Below are 25,561 nucleotides of genomic sequence, written 5' to 3' on the forward strand. Positions count from 1 at the left end.
TCTGACTAAATAAAGGTAAATGAGATGAACCTTTGGACAGAGCATCCCAAATGCCTTCTGCATGAGTTTTGATATTTTTATGTCTGGCTTGAACTTTATTTTTCAGAATCTAAATGGTGACAAAAAGACAATTAAAGATCATGATGCCTTAATTTGGAGTATTACTAGGGGTTCTCTAGAGTCACAAAACTATGGAATGACTCACTAGTTGATCAGTCCCGCAAGGCTGGATGGCTCAGCTGGTATCTATATATACTGGAATCCCAAATAAGTAGGCTTTGATGCCAGTGAAAGAGTGGACGTGTTAGCAAGGTGAAGGACAAGCAGGATAGGAGCAAACGCTTCCTTCTGTGCTCTTGTCTAGACTTCCAGCAGAAGCTATGGTCCATTTGAAAGGTGTTTTTCTGCCTTCAAGTTTGGAATAAAAGTATGTGTCTTCCCACCTCAAGATCTGGATCAAAGTCATGTGTCTTTCTATCTCAAATGTCTGCCCTGGAAGTGGATTCACCTGCCTCAAGCCAGTCAGAAAATCTCTCAGGTGTGCCCTCTCTTTCTGGATTGTAGTTCATTCCAGATATGGTCAAGTTGACAACCAGGAATAGCAATCACAGTCAGCTTCCAATTTTTATCCTTTTTAGTGAACTTGAACGGATTGCCCTTTAGTTTTTTACTACTTTCAATCTTATTGCTTAGCTTTTAAGGATCTGACAGTTTTCCCAACTTGAGACATTGGTTACATCAAATATTGTATAGCACTGAATTGTTAAATTTTATCACAAAGTTGCTTAAATATAATGCAAACATAAAACAACCTAGCTGCCTTAAACAAGGTGCTTATCTAGTTATAAAACGAAAACAAAATTTGGAGTTAAATAGCAACAAACTCCAAAACTAAAATGGGTGGATAACTATTTAATTTTTAAAATTTATTTTAGAGTATAATATAACATCATTTCCCTCTTTCCTTCCTTCATATTCTTGCTCCCATGTACTCTCCCCCTTATTCTCTTTTAGATCCATGGACTCTCTTTAATTGTCACATATAGGTATGTGTGGAGGTGAGTGGATGTGTACTTTTAAATACATAAATACGATCTGCTCAGTCTGTATAATGTTACATTCCACCACCTAAGGCTCAGTGATAACCTGCTGATTTGCTTTTCTCTAGGGAAGACTGTCTCACTCAGCATTCCTTAGTTCCCAGTATGTTTTTGTGTAAGGTTAAGAGGCCTCAAGGAGGGGGCTGGGGAGATGGCTCAGTGGGTAAGAGCACCCAACCGCTCTTCCGAAGGCCTCAAGGACTTTACTTTGTCCATATTGGTGGGTCTGTTGATGTTGTCATTGTTCTGGTCATTTTTTGGTAGCCTCGTTGGTGAGATTTTGTGTGTATAGCTCTGACATTTCTAGAAGACAAAGTTGTCTTCGTAAAGCCAACTCCTTGATCCTCTGGTTCTAGAGCCTTCCCACCCACTCTTGAAATACTGAGCCTTGGGTGGTGGAATGTTTTGTAGACGTATCCATCAGGACAGATACCACAACTCTGCATTTTAATTGATTGTTGTTTCTGTATTGGTCTCTATCTGTTGGGAGGAGACGTTTCTTTGATGGGGGTGAGGAATCTATCTGTAGGTACAAGGACAAATATTTAGAATTTGATTTAGTTATGCAGGTTTAGTAAAATGGCAGTTGTAGATTTTCCTACGAGATCTGACTTCACTAACCCCTGGGTAAGTTGGCTAGGGTTCTAGTATCAAGCATAGTTTCCAGCCCAATTAGAGAAATGTTCTATACCAGTTTTCTCCCAACATTTTTCCAGGAGGAGAGACATTTATCTGTGGTTATTGTTGAGTCCTTTGCTCATCTATGGTTTTAGGCTAACTGCCTGCACTGACTTACAGTCTGCAGCAGGATATTGATCTCCGGGTAATTTTATGCTTTTAAAGTGAAACTGTACCTTTGTAAGTTAGTGTAATTATTAGTATTTTATTAATGTGAGCCTATCATGTAAGTTATTTTGGGGGGTTTTTTTTTGGTTTTTTTTTTTTAGGGTTTTTGTGTTTTTTGTTTTGTTGGGGTTTGTTTGCTTGTTTTTGGAGATGGTTTCTCTGAGTGACAGCCCGGATGTTCTGGAACTTACTCTGTAGACCAGAGATCTGCCTGCGTCTGCCTCCGGAGTGCTGGAATTAAGGGTGTGTGCAGCACTATGTCCGGCCGGCATGTGTTTCTTATATTGTACAACCCTTATTTTTTTCTCCAAATCGAACATTCATATCTTTTAGCTTCTCTTTGCTTACAGGATTTTTATTAGCCTAAAACTGCATTTATCAATAGTGGTTGAATCATAAATGTTAAAAACAAACAGGTAAGAAATTGCACATAGTAAGTAGCTGCTGCTTTGGGGACAATTACGATGTTCCTGGCATTAAGAAGTGCCAAAGAGCCGGGCGTGGTGGCGCACGCCTTTAATCCCAGCACTCGGGAGGCAGAGGCAGGCGGATTTCTGAGTTCGAGGCCAGCCTGGTCTACAAAGTGAGTTCCAGGACAGCCAGGGCTATACAGAGAAACCCTGTCTCGAAAAACCAAAAAAAAAAAAAAAAGAAGTGCCAAAGACCTAAGATCCAGCATTTCTTTACCCCGCCTGTCCTGTAACACAGACACCAGTGTAGGGCTCTGAAGAAACAAGCGCTAAGAAAACAAGCTACAAAATATACTAAACTTACAGCCAAGAGAGTGAAGGAAGGAAAAATTCCAGGAACAGATTGCCAAGAGATGTAAGCGGTCCTCAGTGAGATCTTGTGTCTGATGCAGTCTGATAAGAGTTACAAAGTAGCCGGGCGTGGTGGCGCACGCCTTTAATCCCAGCACTCGGGAGGCAGAGGCAGGCGGATTTCTGAGTTCGAGGCCAGCCTGGTCTACAAAGTGAGTTCCAGGACAGCCAGGGCTACACAGAGAAACCCTGTCTCGAAAAACCAAAAAAAAAAAAAAAGAGTTACAAAGTTTCCAGACCTGGGGGGTGGGGGGTGGGGGGGGAGATGCCCAACCACGACTGAAGAGATTGATCAGCAGTTAACATATATGCTCTTTCAGAGGGCAGGGTTCAGTCCCACATAACAGCCTTCCACCATCCATAATTCTTTTTTTTTTAGGGGACCCAAAACCTTCTGCCCACCACAGGGACTGCATACATGTGGTACACAGAAGTACATGCAGGCAAGACACCCATACATGTTAAATATTGAAAAGAATTGACATTTCTGACACTTGGGTTTTGGTCTTTTGAAACAGGGTTTCTCTGTGTAACTCTAGTTGACCTCTGTAGACCAGGATAACCTTGAACTTGGAGATCTGCCTGCCTCTGCGTGAGCCACCCCTGCACAGCTACATTCACATTCCAAACACTTTTTCCCCAACCTAGAGAGAACAAGGTGGAACAACCTGCTTGTGGCTGTATTTTTTTTCTTCCTTTTTTTTTTTTTTAATTTTAGTTTTTAAAAAATGACTTGTTTTGTTTTTTGTCTGTTTTTAAAGATTTATTTATTTATTATATGTAAGTACACTGAAGCTGTCTTCAGACACTCCAGAAGAGGGAGTCAGACCTCGTTACGGATGGTTGTGAGCCACCATATGGTTGCTGGGATTTGAACTCCGGACCTTTGGAAGAGCAGTCGGGTGCTCTTACCCACTGAGCCATCTCACCAGCCCCTTGTTTTGTTTTTAAGTGCATGTTTTGCTTGCCTGTACATGTATCTGTGTCGGTGCATCAGATCCTCTGGAACTGTGACCAGTCTTGTCGGTGCTGGGATTTGAACCTGGGTCCTCTAGAAGAGTAGCCAGTGCTCTTAACCGCTGAGCTATTTCTTCAGCTCTGTGTATTTTTATTAAGCCAGATAATTCCTTGTTCTTAAGTTGTACGTTTGTGTATGTGAGTTGCAGGTGCCTGATGAGGCAGGGAACATTGGATCCCCTGGAGCTAGCATTCCAGGCAGCTGTGAACCCCTGTGCATGGATGCTGGGAACAGGTTCTCAGGAGAGCAGCTTGTGCTCTTAACTGTTGGGCCATCTCTCTTGTCCCAGATGGCACTTTTTCTAGAGATAAACTACTATCTACAGTAAGGGAAGAAACCATAATGCCTCATTTTCATATTTGAAGAGTTAATGCTTGCTTGCGTTTTATACTCTTAGAGGTATTGAGTGCTGGGTGAAGTGGGCCTGACTTTAATCCAGCACTCAGGCAGCAGAGACAAGTGAATCTAAATTTGAGGTTTCTCTGGCCTACATACTTCAGGGACAGCCAAAGCAATCAAGTGACACCGTGTCTCAAAAAGTAGAAAGGGAGGCTTGTTCCTTTATTGTTAGATAGGATTTCAACCTTTACTGTGTTCTTAGCTAGGCAAGGCATAGTAATCTCAGTTGTTGCCATTAGCCTAAACTGCACATTTTTGATACTTCACTTGATAGAACATTGGAGAATGAGTCCCATCAGTTGATATGTGTGCCTTGATTTTATAAAATTTGTAGTTATTGTATTAACAAATACTGTATCAGCTTGCCCTGAGGCAAGAAGACAATTATGATTTTAAAAGGTGAATAATGGAATCCTTGAAATATATAATAACTATATATAATTTTATGTATAATTATATATGTTCATATATCATATATAACTATATGTATATGTTTGAGATAGAAGGGTTTACTACATTGCCAGTCTGATCTTGAATTCCTGGGCTCAGAAGACTCTCCTATCTCATCCTTCTTTGTAGCTGGCACTCCAGATAGGTGCGATTGTGCCTAGCACTCCTGAGGTTTGAATCCTGGCTTATTCCTAACTTGTGCCCGTTCTCATCTGTAAAAGCTGACAATTATAGTGTTGCTTCAGGGTAGTTCTAAGGAAGAAACATTGATAGACCTTAATACAGTTCCTGGCAATGGCCTCCATTAATGAAACCACCTCTTTTGAAAATTTTCTTTATGCCTGAAAATCAGCAAAAATGTGTTGTCATATTTCTCTTGGGCTTCATCATCCCCATTATCAGTTGCAGGGCTGGGACTCAAACTCAGACATATGCCAGGCAAGCCCTCTACCACTGAGCACATGTGTCCCTCAACCTCGTAACCTCGTGTGCCGTATTTGATGAAAACATCCACCTTTAGAAAAAATTCTACTTAAGCAATAAGATAACCTGCAAGGTAGCTCCAACTATATATGTGTGCTTTTGAGCACGCACTAGAGCGCACACACACACACACACACACACACACACACACACGGAGCTGTGAAAAGCCATCATATTCAATGAGTGTTTCTGATTTCCAGGTTTCGTTCAGCTTCATTTTCTTAGTTTTACATAGTGGGTAGATCCAAATTTGCCTTTATAGCTCTGGGTGCTCCCTCCATATTCCAGCTTCTTTGACCGACAGTGTGAAAGGACATCTGCTTGGCCTGTGTTACCTGCTTTCATTTAGTTGTGCTGTGACAGTTTAGAAATGGCCATAAATGCTCAAACAACTGGAATTTCTTTGACATTTTACTTTGTATGGTGGATTTATAAGGAATTGCTCTTCAACTTCCTCTGTTAAAAATCTGCTGTTTTGGGGCTGGAGAGATGGCTCAGTGGTTAAGAGCACTGGCTGCTCTTCTAGAGGTCCCAGTACCACATGGCAGCTCATAACTGTCTGTAGCTCCAGTTCCAGGGGGTCTGACACCTTCACAGATATACATGTATACAAAACACCAACACAAATACATTTTTTTAAATTGCTGTTTTTAGAAAATATTTGCAGTTTATCAAAATAGCTTAAATTATTTAAATAGTTTTAAATTTTCAGTAAACATGGTACTTGTAAATCACGAATATTATCCTGACTTAGCAGTGAAAATTGTAACTTAATGTTTGTTGCTTATTTGCCAATTAGCCTGCATTTATAGATACCTACAATTTAATACTGGCGATTGTTGGTTGTCCATCATGCCAGTAAGAGGGAAGAGAGATTTGAATACGTACAGTGCAGAACTGTTATTTATAAGACCAATTCATAAGACTTAACAATTTGCTATTTTCAGTTGATCACAGTTTGGTTTTGATGTTTTGGATCATTTCATTGTTTTGTTTATACCACAGTATCAAATTAGGTCATGTCATAACTTGTTGCTTCAAGCAAGGTGATTTGGTTGTATTTATAAGCAGTTTTTCAGTGAAGATGGATTTTGAGGAATTGTTCTTAAAGATTTTGGGTATTGTTTTTAGATTGTCATAAGGATAGAATGTGTGCAAGAATATTCGTCCAAGAGTGAGGAAAAGAACGAGTGCCCTGTGGAGAAGGATCATGTGAGGTCTGGGCCTGCTGCTGCCATTCTCAACACGTCATAATGTTGGGGGATATTTCTGAATTGTGACTGGCATGAAAATACAATTTAAATCTATTAAATGAGCCAGGTTTATAATCCCAAGGCTGAGAGGCAGGTTTGAGGCCAGCCTACTTTATACATTAGAAAACAAACAAGCCAGGCGTGGTGGCTCACACCTTTAATCCCAGCACTCGGGAGGCAGAGGCAGGTAGATTTCTGAGTTCGAGGCCAGCCTGGTCTACAAAGTAAGTTCCAGGACAGCCAGGGCTATACAGAGAAACCCTGTCCCGAAAAACCAAAAAAAAAAAACAAACTTGCCTGTGGAAAACTGAGAATGATGTGCGGTCCTTGAAAGCACCACTCAAGCTGTGTGTCCTGTTCCTCACAAAATGGCGTGTGAATTAAAAGCCCAGCAGGTGAATTTTGCTTAATACGTTGGGAGATAGTGTGTGTGAGAAAACATGTTTAAAGAGGCACAGCACCGCAAAATCCGTCAGAGCAAGTAGCCAGTCCCTTCTTCCCTCTCCAGCGATGGCAGAGATGAGGTGGCCCAACAGGAACTACCAAAAAACCCGGCTGCTCCTGTCAAAATGGAGGCATGGAAGCATCTAGGCCTGCAGCCTTCACGGGAGCTGTCCAGAACAGTTTTCCTGTCTTGGCCTACTGCTGTAATGAGGAGCTGTCCATCCTGCCTCAGCCTCCAGCTGAGGGAGCTGTCTGTCCAACGGGAGCTGTCCACAATGGCAGTACCTCCTCTCCAGCTTCCCCAAGCAGCCCCAGAGAGATGGCGTCTCAGCAAAAGCTGGCTGCAGTCAGGAAGGATTCCACACCCTAACTCGTGGGACTGATGCAGGGAAAGGAGGCATGAAAAAAGCCACCAATCCCCGAGCTCCCCAAACTCAAGACTTGAAATCCCATCAAGCCTCAACCTGGAAATCTCTGGACAAAGGTCCAGTTTCCTGCTGTCCACTCCTGGGAGGAGCAGAGGGCAGCCATCCCTGGATTTGTCTAACACACCCAGGCCCCTCCAATAAATCTCTTTCATGAGATTGCCTGCTCAGTGTGACTCTCTAGTCGGAAGGAGCCAAGTAGAAAAGTCAAAGAGAAGAAGCAGAGAGGAGGCGAGGCTGAAGCCCCTGAGCTCCTCAGCGCAGCTGGGGATACCCTCCCCGGAGCTGCAAGGCCTCCGCTGAGGAGGCTTCCTCTTAGAGCTGTGTGGTTCCTGGGCTTCTGCGTCCCAGGATACCCTCTCATCTGAATAGAAACACTTATACAGGGGACTTTAGATCATCACACTTCTTTGGCCAGGAGTGCTGTGATTACGGGTGTGGACCACCAGACTGGCCTGTATTTTTTTAAAGACTTGTTTATTTATTTTATGTATATGAGTACACTGTAGCTGTACAAGATGGTTGTGAGCCATCATGTGGTTGCTGGGATTTGAACACAGGACCTTCAGAAGAGCAATCAGTGCTCTTAACCGCTGAGCCATCTCGCCAGTCCTGGCCTGTATTTTCTATTTTATCTTTCTATGTATCAATGAAGATCTTCGTGTTAATAAAAAACTATTGAGGCAGGCGGATTTCTGAGTTCGAGGCCAGCCTGGGCTACACAGAGAAACCCTGTCAACAAAACAAAACAAACAACAAAGCTATTTACCTGGAAATGCTCCAGCTAGCATAATGTCGAAGTCATGTAATAAGTTAATACCTCGGTGTCGTTGTGGCACTTGACTCAAATCCCAGCACACATCCTTTACTCAGGGAGTTTTTGATGCCATGAGACCTTGTCTCAAAAAGAAAACCAACAAATCTTGTATAATTATTGCGACTATTCCTTTGATCACTAGGAAAAAGAAAGTCTGGGAGGAGGCTGTCCCCCGACACACAGTCCTATAATAAATAAAACCCCCGTTCCCCAGCATGCTGTAAGTTCACCTTCGGGTCTTTATTTCAAAGGTATTTCGTGAGAAATGAAACATGTAACATAAGCGGTGCGTTTTAAAGCTTTAGAGCCCGCGCCTCCATCTCAGCAGTTCTGGTTTTACCAGCTGGGAACCGGTGTGGTGGGTTCTCAGGCCCAGACTGGGCCCTGCGCAGCCCGCGTGATCATCCGGCGCAGGTAGGGCGGTACCTACAGAGGCCACGCCCCCGGGCCCGCGGAAGCGGCGAAGGCCCCGCCCCGTCCCACCCCGCCCCGCCCTACCCAGCGCCTGCGATCCAGGCGCGCCTTCGCCGGGAGGGTAGATTGGGTTCTGCAGCCTGGGCGGCCTGAGCGACCCGGTAGGATCCTTCCTGCGGGCGGTGGGGAGCGTTCCTCGGACTAACCTCCGTGTCGTCGCTGCCGGGGTCGGCGCTGACGATGGAGCGTGAGTCGGGATGCGCGGCGGCGGGAGAGACCGAGGCAGCGGCCGCCACGGCGTTCGGAGACGCGACACGGCAGGTAGGTTGGCGGAGAGGGACAGCCGCTGGACATTTCGAGGTTACTTTCGGTGTCCTCATTTTGCTCGGGCAAGGAGTGGCTGCCGAGGCAAGGCGCCGCGGCCTCCCTGCCCGGGCTTTCCGGGGAGACACTCCAGCCACCGGTTGCCAGAGAGAAAACAGGCGTGTCCCGGAAAGGCAGTCTGTCCTTAAAGTAGCCGAAAGCCAGGGGAGACAACCCTGTCTCTTAGGTCCGGGTCCGCCTTGCGGTGGCGAGGAACCAGGGATTAGTGAATAGCTTATGCACTATAAGCTAGCTCAGTCTACTACTACTCAGCCCAGGGCCCAGACTCAGGGAACTCTGCAGGCTGCCCACTCTCAGGCTGAGTCCCCAAACATCAGTTAAGGTAGTCTGATCTGGACAACCCTTCGCTGAGACTTTTAGTCTTCAGTTCATCTAATCCTTCTATATTAACGTCTGGAGATGGGTCCACGGATGAGTTGACCTGCACAGCCCAGCACAGACATGTGCTAACGGCAAATGTGAATCACAAGGAAAGGACGATACCTTAGACAGTAAAATAATCCTGTGATACTAACTTTAATATATTTAATGCTTTATAAAAAAATACAGTTCAACATATTAAGTAATAAAAATTACTAGTGAAGTGCTTTACATTCTCTTTAATTTATAATTGGGTGTGTGATGTGTTAGAGAGAGGGGCGGGGAGAAAGAGAAGGAAAGAGGTCATAGGACAATTCAGGTGTTCAGCCTTTTGCACATTGAGCCATCTATACCCTTTATACGGTCCCAAATCCAGAATACAGTTGTGGCTGGCCACATTGTAAATCCAAATTAGCCACTAGTGACTGCTGGGGGTTGTCCCAGTCATCACTAGGTTAGAAAAAAATCACTTTAAAACTTACTTCAGGAGTACATATAACTTTGGCTATTAAAACCTCTGAGTTCCACCTCTCATAAGAAAGGTGCTTTCTCAGTAGCTTCATATTTTACAGTAAATAGTTGAGTGTTAGTCAGACGGTTCTCCAAAACTACAGGTTCCTGAATTATGAACTGACTGTGAGTATAAAACCTGCTCTACGCGAGTCTCTGTGGACTCTTATCCCTACCCTTTCTATCTGGGTAGAAGGAGTAAGGCGGCAAGAGGTCAGGCACTTAGGAGGCTTGAGGAGGCTGGCCAGCAGTGTGAGGCCCACCTGGGTGGGTTACAGTGTTGAAAATGAGGTGGTGGAGGGGAGGCTCTGCGTGCTGCCCAGCTGGCTTGCCCTGCCCCTTCAGGAGCGCAGTCCGTGATGCGCTTCATTTCTCTCCTGATTTGCTGCTGTGCTCACACTGCTTCAGCTTGAACTGACTGCAGAGGAAGCCCAATCAACACTCAGACCAGTTGCCTCTTATTTCAAGAGTGGCTCCTTGCTTTGGTTTAATATTTAGTTGTTATGCTAAACTTTTCATGGGGAGGCACAAGCAAACCTCCAACTACCCCAGATGGGTACCACAGACACACCAGGACGCAAGTTTACCATGTCCATCCTGGTGAGGCTTTTAGGGGCCTTCTTATACAATATGGATGAGTTCCTCACAGGAGCGTAGGTGACTCAAACATTGTGCCACTGTCTTGTCCCATCCCATCATGGGTGCTCAGCTCATGGAGCCTCTCATTTAATCAGCCTTTTACTTCTATATGTAGTCTTGAATCTCCCAAGATCCTTTGCAGTTAGGGGAAAGGAATAATGGCTGCCATTCCGGATAAGGGTCTCCCAGCGCTCCCTTCAGGAGTGTTAACAGGTCTGTCCCAGTCACCACAGACCTGGCCACCCATGGATTAAGCTCTAGCTTCCAGGGCTAAGATTCCAAGATGGCATCTCCTTACCATAAGAGGATAAAGAATGTGCTAGACCACAGAGTTTTCATGATCTTTCAAAAAACTGTCTTACTAATGTGTGTGTCCATGTATGTTTGGGTCCCTCAGGCGGGAAGAGGTGAATGCTTGGTGCTGGAGTTTCACCAGTGGTGAGCCATGTGACATGGGTGATGGGAACTGAACTCGGGTCCTTTGAAGTAGAACAAGTGCTCTTAACTTCTGAGTCATCCCTCCAGCCCCAGTTTTCATAGTCTTGATTAAAAATAAATATTTCAACAGTGACGGCAGTAGAGAAAAGGGCAAACCTCCCAGGAATACCCATGGCCTTTTCTCCTGAGTTCCCATTACACAGATGACAAAGGATTTCTGTGTACACACTGCGTCCTTGTTAATACAAAGTCACATCATAGAGAGAGACTCTTGGAGTTCACCAGTTTTATCTTACTCACATTCCTGAACTAAAACACCTCTGAGAACTGAAGGGGTTTGCCCGGTTTGAGGAAGAGGTCTGTGGAGATCTGGAAGGAGGAAGAAACTACTGACAATTTATATTCCTCCTCACACTGCTAAACAAACAGAGAAACCCCATCTGGGTGTGGGGACTTATATCTGTAGTCCTAGCATTGGAAATCTGAGGCAGGAGGGTTGCTGTGAGTTTAAGGCCAGCTCAGGCTACATTTTGAATTGCAGACTAGCTTTGGTTATACAATGAAACCCTGCCTCAGAAAGAAAAAAGAAAAATAGGAGGTGGGGGAGGAGAGGGGGAGAGGGAGGGGGGGAGGAGAGAGAGAGAGAGAGAGAGAGAGAGAGAGAGAGAGAGAGAGAGAGAGAGAGAGCGCCTACCTGAAGTACAGTGCAGGCAGGGAGGAGAAAGAGAAGAGTCCGCCATGCTGTTAACTAGGCCTTACCAGGCCACCTAGGAGCTGATGCGACACTGTATCCAGACTCTTTTCTGAATGGACTTTAACAGAGTCTCAGTCTCAGTACAGCAGAAGAGTTCAGGTTTCAGCTCTGTTCATTTACTTAGCACCTCTGTTTCTAGGCAGAGGTGCTACTGTGTCTGTGTATCAAGAGCTGCTATTGATCAAAGGGTGTGGTAGTGCCTACTCCACGCCCTAAAATCCAGGTTGAGGGAGATCACAGGATAATTCCAGGTGTTGAGTTTATTTTGAAAGAAGACCGGAGCACTGTGGGCATCTACAAGAAAGACAGTACCTATTAAAGACAGAGGACAGAGGAGATCCTGTCTCAAAAACAAAATAACAACAAAACCCCACAGCTCCTGAGACTCAAGCTTTCATTCTAGTTAACCATAAAGTATAATTCAATGTTAATGGACGTTACATTTCTCACTTTACTACTGTTAGAAAATTATGTTTTCAGAGATTTGGATTTTTTTGAAAATGAAATTTATAAAACTGACAGTAAGATACTTTTTAAAGGACATTTTCTGTGTGTGAATATTTTGTCTTTTTGTATGTATGGGCTGCCATGAGTGTGCTTGGTAACCCAGTGTTGGATCCCCGAAAGTAGTTATGGAAGTTGTCAGCCATGATGTGGGTCTTGCATAAGAACAACTCATTCTCCTACCCACTGAGCCACTGTTCCTCCCTCCTCCCAACCCCCAGCAAAATATTCTCCAGGTTTACTGTCTATAAAGAGGAAATGTCTGGAATATCCAGAAAATAGACTTTATTTATAAATGTTGAAAATTTTGTGCCAGGCTAATTTTTTGGTTGGTTTTGCCTGGTGATACCTCCCTTCCCCGCCCCATTCCCCAAGGTTCAGGTTGTAAGCACTCTCACGTCATGAACTGTGCGTCTCTCACAGGCCTGTTGCTTTCCAGTCTGATTCACAAGCCATAGGCCAGGAGCCAGATCCAGGTCCTCATCCACACCATGCTGCGTTTTATTAGAATCCATCCACGCCCATTATATGATGTCCATATAAGTGGTTCTTCACCCTCGCCTGTCTTGTAGAGTTCATTTATGAAACACTAGCTCAGTGGTTCTTACCCTTCCTAATGATGCGACCATAAAATTATTTTGTTGCTGTTTTATAACTAATTTTTCTACTGTTATGATCATAATGTAAATATCTGATACGCAGGATATCTGATATACAACCCTTCAAAGGGGTCACAACCCACAGGCTGAGAACTGCTGTTAGCTGGTGGGTAAAACCTAAGATATTACTACTTGGCTTTTACATAAGGTTTGCTTAAAATGATAGGCCTACAATTTGAGATTTACCATGTCAAAAACGATGGTTAATTTTTGTTAGTATGTGTATGAGTGTGTTGCCTGCATGTATGTCTGTGTTGCATGTATGCTTGCTGCCGGCAGAGGCCAGATGAGGGTGTCAGGTTCCCTGACTCTGGAGTTAGGATGGTTGTGAGCTACCCTGTATGTACTGGAACCAAGCCTAGATCCTCTTAAGAGCAGCAAGTGTTGAGCCATTTCTGTGCCCCACCTTCTTTTGTTTGATTTTTAAGATATGATCTTTTATAGCTCAGGCTTGCCTCAGATTTACTGTGTGGTGGAGGCTGGCCTTGAACTGCTGATCCTCCTGGCTCTCCCTAAATGCTGAGATTATAGGCTTGTACTACCATAGCTGTCATAAATCTTTTATATGAAATGTGATAATTAGAATAAATGCCACTAAAATTATTACATACCAAGTGCTAGTCAAAATTTGGTTTTATACTTATGTACTTTTGGTACTACAAAAAAAACCCTGTGAATCATGTTTTAGGCCTTCTGTTTTTTAAAATTTAAAAACTGGCAAAAGTCAGGATTAACAGGAATTTTATACTAGTCTTTATGATTTAGGACAAGATGACAACAAGTTCCATCCCTGGGACATGTTTGGTTTTTGTTTTTGTTTTGTTTTGATTTTTTAAAGCTTGTAATCCCAGCACTGGAGGCAGAGACAGGTGGGTCCCAGGCTTGCTAGCAAGCCAGTCTGCCCTACTTGGAGAGTTCAGGGCCAAGGAGAGAGTGTGTCTTAAAAAACAATGATGGATAACACTTTGATTGTCCTCAGACTGTCACATGATGGGTGCATACATATATCCCTCCCACCCCCTAACATACATCTCTTTGTTAAAAAACAAACAAACAAACAAACAAAACAATAACAAACAGTCTGTTGCCACATAGATACTAATGACCAAGTTATCTGAAAATTCAAGTATAGAACACTGATGGCTTTTTAGATTTTATTCGGCACAGTGTTTTAAAGCCTCCCCTATGCCCTGGGCTTGAGAGATGGCTCAGCAGTTAAGGACCCTTGCTACTTTCAGAGAGGACCTGGATTTGGTTCCTCACACCCATATGGTGGCTCACAACCATCCGTAACTCCCAGTCATGGGGATCCAGTGTGGGCCCAGGCACACTCGGGGTGCACATACAATATTATTCTGGTAAAACACTCATGCACATAAAAATAAATCTAAAAAATAGGTCTCTCTCACTTTAAATGCCTTTAGTTGGGCCACGCATCTTCACAGGAGCCCTTCATCCCTGTAGAGATTTATCAGTTTTGCGCACCTTCTTGGCCCTAAAAGGAGTTAGATTTAGGATTCCTGAGGTGTGTATAATTTTGTAAAATTGCCTAAGGATTTTCTCTTGCTCTTTAAAATAAAGCAATCAAACATCTGTTAGATATACCATGAAAGACAGACTCAAAACTCATTTTCTTAATTGTTCATTGCTCTAGATAAGTAATGAAAGAGGATTTGAGAACGTAGAACTGGGTGTCATCGGGAAGAAGAAGAAAGTCCCGAGGAGGGTCATCCACTTCGTCAGCGGAGAGACGATGGAGGAGTACAGCACTGACGAGGACGAGGTGGACGGCCTGGACAAGAAGGACGTGCTGCCCACTGTCGACCCGGTACGCTGGGCGCTCATGACTTGGCCTGCTTGGGTTTGTCCTTGAACACTGAATGGAAGGGACTGTTGGAAGTTTAAACCAACTACCATCCATTGTGATCTGGTAGAAAACATTATTTTTACACAGTATGGATGGACATCTTTCCAACGTTTCAGTGACCTGAACCAGTTCTGCATCTTTGTAGCCGAGCTCGTTATCGGTGTGAATTTATGTGAGGCTCTAGTAAGTCCAGTTTTTTAATCCGAGTCCCTTTCAGTTCACAGAGCGAGTGTTCTTAGAGGTAACACAGTCCACTGATCCCGAGTTTACAGTGGGCATCTGAGAGGTTCTGGTTTAGATGCTGGTCATGGGGCAGCAGCTTATATAAACTATATGGGGGTACAGTCAATGAACAAATAAGTGCCCATAATTAAGAAGGCTCTCATAAGGCTATAAATAAAACCTAGAAACAGATTAGAGAATTTAAAAATTATATTTAAAACATTAATTTCTATAAGGTTTAGCTGAGTAAATTTTTAGCTTTTTTTTTTTTTAAAGATTTATTTATTTATTATATGTAAGTACACTGTAGCTGTCTTCAGACACTCCAGAAGAGGGAGTTAGATCTCGTTACGGATGGTTGTGAGCCACCATGTGGTTGCTGGGATTTGAACTCTGGACCTTTGGAAGAGCAGTCGGGTGCTCTTACCCACGAGCCATCTCACCAGCCCAAATTTTTAGCTTTTAAGAAAAGAAATTCCATGCCGGGCTCAGTGACACTCAAGAGGCAGAAAGAGGTGGCTCTCCATGAGTTTGAGGACAGTTTGTTCTACAAACTGAGTTCCAGGACAGCCAGGGCTGTTACACAGAGAAACCGAGTCTCAGACCTGCTCCAGCCCCTAAAAAAAAAACAAACAAACAACAAAAAATTCCACATTCTATAGTACAGAAAATATTCAGAGTGGCCAGACATGTTGACTATTAGAGGTAATCCATAAAGCAGAAGGATTGTTTGGATCAATGTGTTTCTTTTAAAGCACTTTGATGGGATTAGTTAGAGCTGTCTTAAAAATGTTTGTATACAGGGCTAGAGAGATGGCTCAGCAGTTAAGAGCACTGTCTGCTCTTCTGAAGATCCTGGGCTCCATTCCCAGCACCCACATGGCAGCTCACAACTGCCTGTAACTCCAGCTCCAAGGGATCTGACACCTTTATACCAATGCCCATAAAGTAGTTAAATAAATCACTTAAAAGATGTCTCGGGCTGGAGAGATGGCTCAGTGGTTAAGAGCACTGACTGCTATTCTGAAGGTACTGAGTTCAAATCCCAGCAACCACATGGTGGCTCACACCCATCCAAAATGAGATCTGATGCCCTCTTCTGGGGTGTCTGAAGACAGTGTACTTACACATAATAAATAATTAAATTAAAAAAAAAAAAAAGATGTCTCCATGTTTTTAAACCATCTTCAGCTGATGTGACAAGAGGTGGAGGCAGGAGGATCAGGAGTTCAAGGCCAGCCTCAGCTATATAGCAAGTTTGAAGCAGTCTGAACTATATGAGACTCTGTCTCAAAGGGAAAAAAAGGGAAATCCCCTCACCCCTCAAAACACCAATTGTCTCGAAAGTTATTCAGAGTCTCCATAGAAACAAGGGTGGCACATCGTCAGAGAAAGCCTGAATCCTTACCACTCATGGATTCAGTTTCTTTTAAAAAAAAGTTTGCTTGAACTCCAGCTTACAAGCTGTACAAATTCACCTGTTTAGAGTATAGTTTAGTAGTAGTCAGCATGGCACTGCCATGGGCACAGTCAGTTTTAACACATTTATGCTAAGTCTTGAAAAGCGTTAGCTTCCTTTCTACCCTCCATGTCCTACCTCATTCCTGTCCCACCGTGTGTGTGTGTGTGTGTGTGTGTGTGTGTGTGTGTATGTGTGTATGTGTGTATGTGTGTGTGTGTGTGTGTGTGTGTGTACGTGTACAGATCTCCCTGGTATACACAGCCTGTGTGCTTTTTTTGTTTGTTTGTTTTGTTTGTTTTTTTTTAATTTTTAATATTTTTATTACATATTTTCCTCAGTTACATTTCCAATGCTATCCCAAAAGTCCCCCATAGCGCCCCCCACTTCCCTACCCACCCATTCCCATTCTTTTGGCCCTGGCATTCCCCTATATTGGGGCATATAAAGTTTGCAAGTCCAATGGGCCTCTCTTTCCAATGATGGCCGACTAGGCCATCTTTCGATACATATGCAGCTAGAGACAAGAGCTCCGGGGTTCTGGTTAGTACATCATGTTGTTCCGACAATAGGGTTGCAGATCCCTTTAGCTCCTTGGGTACTTTCTCTAGCTTCTGCATAGCCTGTGTGCTTTTTGACTGTCTTCTTTCATTTGATGTTTTCAAGGTTCATTCGTGTGTAGCATGTGTTAGATACTTTGTTCCTTTATTATTATATTACAGAATGCCCAGATAACACTTCATTGTGTGACGATACCACATTTCATTCATTCCTTCGTCAGTTAGTGGGAATGCTGTTGCTTATACTATTGAGTCATATGAATATTGCACTGTGAATACAGGCTTTTGTGTCACTGCATGGTTTTTGTCTTGGACATGTAGCTAGGGGTGGAGTGGCTGGGTCATTTGCTGTTTAAATATTTGAGAAACTTTGCCTGATTGTGGTTATACCATTTTTTGCTCTTTTTCATCTTTCCAACTTTTCTTTTCATGTGTGTGGGTGTTCTGCCTGCCTGTATGTCTGTGTACCATGTATGTGCAGTGCCTATGTCTCCTGAGTGCTAGGATTTGAGTTATGTGCCACCACACCCAGCTAGAGTTAATTCTTAGGTTTATTTTATTTTTTTAAAGTTTTATAGTATCAGCCTGGGCGTGGAAGGTACCAAGTTCAAGACTAGCCTAGGAACCATAGTGAGTTTCAGGCTAGGCTAACTTCATAATGAGGCCTTATGAGTATAGTTTATAAATTCAGGTCTTTGGTACTTGTTTTGTTTTGAGACAACCTGTAGCCAAGGCTTGTTCAGAATTCAAGGTGATCCTCCTGCTTTAGCGTCTTGAATGCTGAGATTACAGATGTGCTCATAGACAACAGTAGCCACATCTGTTTTGAGTTATATGATATGGGTAAGAGTCAGTTGTCATACTTTGCCATGCGATTTTCCAGACTTCACGGTGTAATTTGAAAAATCTCTTTGAGTAGTGTCTTAGTTCCTGCTCTGTTGCTGTGGAGAGAGCCCAGGACCAAGGCAACTCTTATAAAGGATAACATTTGAGGGCTTGCTTATAGTTTCAGAGGTTTAGTCCACTGTCATCATGGTGGGAAGCATGGTAGCACAGAGGCAGACATGATGCTGGAGAGTTGGCTGAGAGTTGGCTACATCCTTATCTGATGGCAGGAAGAGGGGAGGATGGGGACACGAGTCTATGGGGGCCATCCTTACTCAGGCTACCGTAAGTGGTCTTGGTGCCCTTGTTAACCCACTGACTATTGAATATGGTTTCATTCTGGGCTTAAGGCCTCCATTAGCTCCATGAATCTGTTCTGGTGCCAGTGCCCTCCCAGCCTCCTGTCTTCTGGAGCGCTGGAGCTCAGGTGCATTCCTGTGTTTGGCAAAGATTTTGATGCTGAAAACTGTGAGGACTGGGCTTGTTATTTTTCTCTCTCTCTCTTTTCAAGATTGGCTGTTCCAGGTCCTTTAACGTACTATGTAAATTTTAGAATTAGTTTGCCAACTTACAGAGAAGGCAGTGGAGATCTTACTGAATTGTAGGTCTGTTTAGGGCAGAGGTTCTCAACCTGTGGGTTGCAACTCCCAAGGGATCACACAGCAGCCATCCTGCATATCAGATATTTACCTTACAATAACAGTAGCAAAATTAGAGTGATGGGGTAGCAATGAAATAATGCTATGGCTGAGGGTCACCACGACATGAGGAACTGTGTTAAAGGCTGCAGCATTCGGAAGGGTGAGAACCGCTGGTTTAGGGAGTACGGCCATGAGACAGAGATACATTTTTGAAGGAACAGAAAAATGTGTGGTTTTACCTATAAACGCAAAGCCTGGAAGTGCCACAGTGTAGACCCAGATATGTGCTTCTGAGGTGGCGACATGGCTCTGGGGAGACTTGAGCCACCTGTGATTTTGGCTTAGCAACATCTGTGATCAAGTAACAGGCTGGCTAAGTTCCTCCTGTGCAGTTGTGTGGTGATGACAGGTGCTGTCTATCCCCTCAGCCAGGGCAGGCTTGGTAGCCCTTGCTTCAGTGTCAGCTGTTACCATCTCTAGAAACAACTTCAGACTGTCCAGTGAGAATATCTGTGTTTTCCTTTGTCTGTGTAAGGTGTGTGTGTATCTCACATGTATGCTGGTGCACGTGTGGAGGCAAAAGCTCAGGTGTTGCTCTCCAGAGCCGTCTGCCTTGTTTGACAAGGAATTTTGACAGGATTTTTCACTGGAATCTAGAGCTTGCCATGTAGGTAGGCTGCCTGGCCAGTAAGCCCCAAAGAGGTGCCTGTCTCTGTTCCCCTGAGCTGGAATTATAGGCGCACACTACACACCTGGGGTTTTTTGTTTGTTTGTTTGTTTGTTTGTTTTTGTTTTTTTGAGACAGGGTTTCTCTGTATAGCCCTGGCTGTCCTGGAACTCACTCTGTAGACCAGGCTGGCCTCAAACTCAGAAATCCACCTGCCTCCGCCTCTCGAGTGCGGGGATTAAAGGCATGCGCCACCACACCCGGCTCACACCTGGGGTTTTATGCCTAGGTTTTTTTTCTAAGTAGTTCCTTACTCACACCATCTTATAGCAATTTCACATTATGTTACGGAAATTGTGTCTAGTGTGGTGCTATGTGTCTTTAATCCCAACACTCAGGACTCAGAGGTAGGGGGATCTCTGTGAGTTCAAGGCCAACCTGGTCTACATAGTAAGTTCCAGAATATTCAGGACCTCATACAGAGACCCTATTTCAAAAACCAACCAAACAACAACCACAACCAGGAAAACATAGACTGGGGACTTTAGTGACTATTCCTTTTGAGTGTGTTGTCGCATGCGTCTAATCCTAGCACTCAGGAGGCAAAGGCAGGTAGATCTCTCTGAGTTTGAAGGCAGTGAGTTCCAGGACAGCCAAAACTTCAGAGTGAGACCTTGTCTTAAACAAACAAACAAACAAACATACAACATGACAGACAGCTCATCCCTCCAGTGTCGCTTCCTTTTACCATTGAGCACTGACTTGCTATCCCCCCCCCCCATTTACCTTCACTTCTGTACCAGAATTTCCTGCTGTGACATTTGTTAGCCTTCTCTGCCTAATAAAGGTCCTTTCTTTGTGCACTCTCCTGGATGTTCTTATAAAGAATGAAGACAAAAAGCAGAGAGGAGAAAGGCTGTAGGCATCCAGCCTGAGCTCCAGTGCCATTCCAGTGCTAAGTGTTTTTAGTCCTCCATGGGTAAAGGTGGTGGTGATCGTATGGAAACCGTGAAGTATCTCTGTGGAATTTGGAGATACTTAGGTTTTTGTTGGACTGGATTCTGCAGTGCTACCTATGGATGCTTTGTGTGCCTACTAATTATTTAGCTAGTTCACTCTGCTTTAAACATACTATCAGATGAATGTTGCTAATCTGACTTCTTGTTGCAGACAAAACTTACCTGGGGCCCCTACCTATGGTTTTACATGCTGCGGGCCGCCACATCAACCCTCTCAGGTACTGCCCTTTGAACTGAATGTCATATGACTGCTCTAATACGTTCTGCACACAGGAGCTTTATCAAATGACATGTTCCCACTGAAACAGCTAGCATTGGAAAGCTCTTACAAATTGGAAAGCGTGTACAAATGGTCTTCAGTTTAAGTTGTGTTAGAAGGAAACAAAGTTGGGCCAGTGAGTTTGCTCAAGCGCGTAAAGGTGCTTGCCATCAAACTGACAACCAGATTTGATTCCTGGAATCCCTCAGGGAAGAACTTACTCCTCACAAGTTGTCCTCTGACCTCCACAGAACACACTGTTAGTGTAATAATAAACAGTCCCTGGAAAATGGCACCCTTAATGTAGACAGGATTGTCATGTTTTAAAGCTGTCATCACCCCTTCTGTGTGACATTTGGTTTCCTATGGCTGAAAGCTCATTATGGCTCACTGCCTATTCTAAAGTCTTATTAGAAACCATTCATATTTTTCTTTGTATTACTGTTTCTTCCTTGCATGCCAGCATCTTACTATTCTACTCTGTGACGCAGTTATAGAGAAGCATGCTTTTTTCCATGTAACTTTCTTCATGTTGCTGAGGACGGAACCGGTCCTGTACACCCCAGGCAAACTCTCCCACTGCTATGTCCCAGCAATGTTTCACTTCTTAAATAGAAGTGGAACTGATATTTGAAGGAAATGAATTATCAATTAAATTTATGTAGTTAGGTTAACAAATGTATCGCTTCCAATGAACTAGTTGATGACTGCCACTTTTTTTTTTTTAATTAGAGCAAATCATGGCTAGTGTTTGAGTCAACATCTCCTGAGCCTGTATTGTGTGTGACACAGTTTAGTGTGACGGAAGAGCACAAGCTTTACACAGATCTGTACTGGAATGTTAGCTTTTTTTTATCCACTTTGGCAACATTATGTCACTGAGCCTGGCCTCTCATTGCTTGCCGCAGCCTTCTGTATCAGGTGCTGATCTTGGTGAGAGATAACATGACAAAAGAACGTGAGGGTTGTTCTGGTGCTGAACATAGGGCACAGTCCATTCTGGTGAAGAAGCCATGGGGCAAGTGAAACTCGAATACAGTGTGTTGTCCTAAGGACTAGACCTGAAGCTGATAATGCAGTAACTAATGAGAAGTGTTTTGTGCTGGCCATGGCGGCACATACGGAATCCCAGCACTGTTGAGGCTGGTGGATGATCACTGACGAAATACTCTGAGCTCCCTGCTACAGAGTGAGGAGGCACTGTTCTCAAAACACACAGAGAGAGGTGAACAAACAGTGTTCAGGACAGAAGTGAGAAGATAGGGTGACACTGGGTTTGAGGATAAAGCAGTTAAGTCTTGTATTCTTAGTATTACATAAAATGCTCAAGAAATGTTTATGGTGTTGTATATCTTTCAACTTTTGTATCTCTAGTGTGTGACTTTCTTGGAGAGAAGATTGCATCAGTTTTGGGCATCAGCACCCCAAAATACCAGTACGCCATTGATGAGTATTACCGGATGAAGAAGGAGGTGTGTCTCCTCTTTTCACTGTACTTACCGTTTGGAGGCTGGCTGAGCTTTGTGGCCATGTGGCTGTCCAGTGGCCCGAAAGCTGGCTCCTTCATTTGTTGCAGTACTAGACATCAAACACAGGACCTTACATGCCACAAAGGCTCTACCACCGAAGACAGCTTATTGAGTTTATCAAATTAACAAGCTTTGTGATCCTTCACAATTCAGGTTTCCTAAGGTAGATGTGTCTAGGCTAGGTGGTCTGCCAGTGCTAACAAGTGAAGCGCCTCATGTGTATTTGATCTTTATGTATCTTTTGGTACTGTAACTTTAAAAATGAAGAAACAACTCCCAGCCTGTATAAGTAGGGGAGGTAGTTACTAACCTCCATAAGCCTCGGCTCCTGTCATGAGAAGTCCGTCTCCCCTTTGATTAGCGTGTAAAATGCTCACAGCAGTACCTGGTGTGTACTGACAAGCACACAGTAAGCTAGAGTCTGCTTCTCTCCTTAAGTGAGTCAAGAGTAACAGCTCAGAGCTGGGCATGGTGGCGCACACCTTTAATCCCAGCACTCCGGAGGCAGAGGCAGGCGGATTTCTGAGTTCGAGGCCAGCCTGGTCTACAGAGTGAGTTCCAGGACAGCCAGGGCTATACAGAGAAACCCTGTCTCGAAAAACCCAAGATTAACAGCTCAGGTAAAGCTGAAGAGAGGCATGAACATAGGATGTGTGTTAGGTAAAGGGCAAGAAACTTTGTCCTTGGAGGGCTGTACCTAGAGGTAGGCCTAGAAAGGTCACCTTTATTTTGTTGTGTGGCTTTGTTTTTTAAAACAAAACAAAACAAAACAAAACCCAAAACAAAAGAACCAAGAAGACACTGCCCACCTTGATTAGAGCCTCCTGGTCTCATTGAAACCACTTCAATAGCTTCATAAGTCTCCTGCCTGGTCTCAGGGTGAGTCTCCGGAGAGGAAACTCATTCGGTGTTAACTGCGTATATCTCAGGGTCAAAATACAGATGCCACCTCAGCTGTGAGCTAGCGATTACCCTGTAGTGGCTGCTGTTGTGCTGCTCTCCTTATCACCACTCTCTTTACAGGTCTTAACTTCCCTACTAGACTGCAAAGTTCTTGCAGGAAGGACAGGGATTAACTATACACTGGTCAGTGCTAAGGGGAAACACCACGCAATACCATTTAATGAATGAACCAACAGTAACCCACTAGGGTGACACCTTGTAATTAAAGTAGTACAGTACATATTTTGATACTTTATTAGGCTAACTCAATTTAGGTCTCAGCTAAGCTAAGCAGTGCTGAGCCATCTACCTTTTAAAACAACTATTTTACTTTGAGAACAGGGCTTCGGAAGGGGTAGGTTTGGTTTGGTGGTAATAGTTCTGTCTCTTGCCCTGTGTGTGTGTGTGTGTGTGTGTGTGTGTGTGTGAGATGCTGGGGATCAAACCTGGGTTCTTACATGTATTTTAGACATGTACTTTACCACTGAGCTACATCCCTACCCAGAAGTATGTCTGGATTAGACATGTCACTATAGTTGGGGAAAAAAAAAAGATGCTATTGAGAGAAGGAATATTTGTCCCTTTTGGATATACTATTTTAACTACTGTATTTCCCATTTTTAGGAGGAGGAGGAGGAAGAAGAAAATAGGATGTCAGAAGAAGCAGAAAGACAATACCAACAAAACAAGCTGCAGGCCGATTCCATTGTACAGACAGACCAACCAGAAACAGTGTCGTCCAGCTTTGTGAATATTAATTTTGAAATGGAGGAAGACTGTGAAGCAATTAAGGAAAACAAACAGCGTCCAGTCTCTGTCCCACCATAGAACGAAATGACTGTATATAAAGTGTTACACCCCAAACTTCTCCAGTCAGGAGCTTTTTATGTTTTTAGTGGGACTTAAAACAACTGTTTATATTTTAAATTATTACAGGAAACCTTCCTTCCTTCTTATGCTGTATCTATTACAGTGAGGTCTGACGTTGGGGTGCTTTTGAGTTAGTGACCCCCCAATGCTGAGGGGCAAACCCAGGGCTCCTTTCACAGACACTCACCAGCCACGCCCTCGATCCTAAGCCCAGGGCTGTGATTTTAAGACCATCTTTTATAAAACACAAAGGACATTTAGCCAAGCACGGTACTACATGCCTTTAATCTTAGCACCAGGTGAGTTTACAGCCACCCTGGTCAACATAGTGAGCTCCAGCCTAGCCACATGGTGACACCTGGCCTTAAAAACAGAAACTGAAGGCATTCTACATTAAGAGAGTGAAGTAATTCATTAAGATTTTTGGTTTGGGGGCATTCGGAGTTGTTTTTGTTTTCTAAAGTATTGACTAATCATTAATAATCCTACAGCCTCAGTATAAAGTACCCCTAGAGTTTACACAAGGAGGGTTCAGAATGTATAATAAAAGGAGCAAGATGGAAGCATGTGGATTTTCTTTTGTTGAGAATATTCTATGGGAAATATTAGGTTTCCATTTTCACTGTAAGCCATCCTTTTTTTTCAGTAGTTGCTGAACTGACTTGCTCTGATCACAATCTGACACTAGTCACTGAATGGCTCTGTAGTTGAAGTCACGTGTTGCTACCTAGGGGTTACCCACGTGGCATCTTGGTCATGTCACAGTTATTCGGCCCTTTATGTAACACAGGCAGAGGAACTAACGGGATGATGAGTTGTGAACAGTTTACTTTGGTCACCATTTTGAAGTAGCAGTAGTAAGTGGGACGCTGATGTGAACCAGGTTTGGCCATCTCTCTGCTTACTAGGTTACTCCTTTACAAAGTTAGAGAATATGGAGCTACTTTTAAGAAATATTCCTGAATATGTGTTCAGAACCCTGTATAACTTTGATTTAAACCCAAATGGAGATAAAGAAAAATGTGGGCAGTGTTTAGAAGTCCTCCTCATTTAAATCCTTCGCATAGCTCTAAAGGGTTAGAAAGGAATGGTTAGAGACCAGCCTTCTAAGTACCACTGCCTTTCCACCTTAAATGTGTGTGCAATGAAAGCACGGGTAGGTGAACATTGTAGAGACCTGCCAGTGGACGTCAACTCAAAGGTGGATGTTTAACTGAATAAAAGTTTCAGTTGGACTGACATCAGTCATCCCGAGTTAGGAGCTGACAGCACCTTCATGGGTGTAGACATGTGACTTAGCCCTTAGGGATTTACCTTTCCATCAGTGTCACTGTCAGTTACCCTTTACTAAAACTCTGTCTCAGCTGGTAGTTGCTAAAACATGCTGGCCTGACCTCTTGCTCTTGACTTGTTTTTAACTTGAGACAGTGCTACCACAGACAGTTGGTTATGAGGTAAAGGTGGGTGATCCACAGGTGACTAGTGTCTCAGAGTGTATGCTCAGACCTGTGATCACAGCAAGAGGGTGGCACCATGCAGGCCTGAGCTTCCTGTGTTGACCTTTTTGCTGCTTGTTTGGCACTGGCTGGTGGGTACTGTTTACAGTTATTCACTGTGCCTTACATTTTTATACTTTCGTTTATATGAGCTATAAAATTTATCGTAAGTGGGTTAAGTCGTTTTATTTTAAGCCTCCCTCACCTCTTCCTATTTTCTAATTCTTAGAAGAATTATTTTTCCCTCTGGATCACAGTTCATGACATCCTACTTTCTTCTGATCTCTCTTTTTATAAACACTGACCACAGCCACGTGTGGCAGTGCACATCTGTGCTCCCAGCACTAGGGAGGCTGAGGCGGGAGAAACATGAGCTGGAGGCTGGCCTAGACTACATAGCAAGACCCTTAACAACAAACAAACAAAT

The 25,561-nt window shown here is 43.7% G+C and overlaps 1 protein-coding gene across 1 annotated transcript; it reads left to right on the top strand.

The window, feature by feature from the left end:
* Window positions 1–8,550: 8,550 nt before the first annotated feature.
* Fam177a1 (family with sequence similarity 177 member A1) lies at window positions 8,551–24,201 on the top strand. The gene is made up of 5 exons (XM_021179707.2): window positions 8,551–8,791; window positions 14,373–14,546; window positions 20,190–20,256; window positions 21,672–21,769; window positions 23,393–24,201. The coding sequence occupies exons 1-5, from the start codon at window positions 8,711–8,713 to the stop codon at window positions 23,594–23,596; spliced, it is 624 nt and encodes a 207-aa protein (XP_021035366.1). The 5' UTR covers window positions 8,551–8,710; the 3' UTR covers window positions 23,597–24,201.
* The last annotated feature ends 1,360 nt before the right edge of the window (window positions 24,202–25,561 follow it).

Source organism: Mus caroli, unplaced genomic scaffold, assembly GCF_978045245.1.
Source record: "Mus caroli unplaced genomic scaffold, Mus_caroli_1 scaffold_14, whole genome shotgun sequence".
NCBI lineage: Eukaryota > Metazoa > Chordata > Mammalia > Rodentia > Muridae > Mus > Mus caroli.

Bases quoted from the DNA above. Each gene is read 5' to 3' on its own strand.
- Fam177a1 (XM_021179707.2), top strand. From the start codon at position 8,711: ATGGAGCGTGAGTCGGGATGCGCGGCGGCGGGAGAGACCGAGGCAGCG. The intron at 8,792-14,372 runs GTAGGTTGGCGG...TCATTGCTCTAG, and splicing joins TCGGAGACGCGACACGGCAG to ATAAGTAATGAAAGAGGATT. The intron at 20,257-21,671 runs GTACTGCCCTTT...TTGTATCTCTAG, and splicing joins CGCCACATCAACCCTCTCAG to TGTGTGACTTTCTTGGAGAG.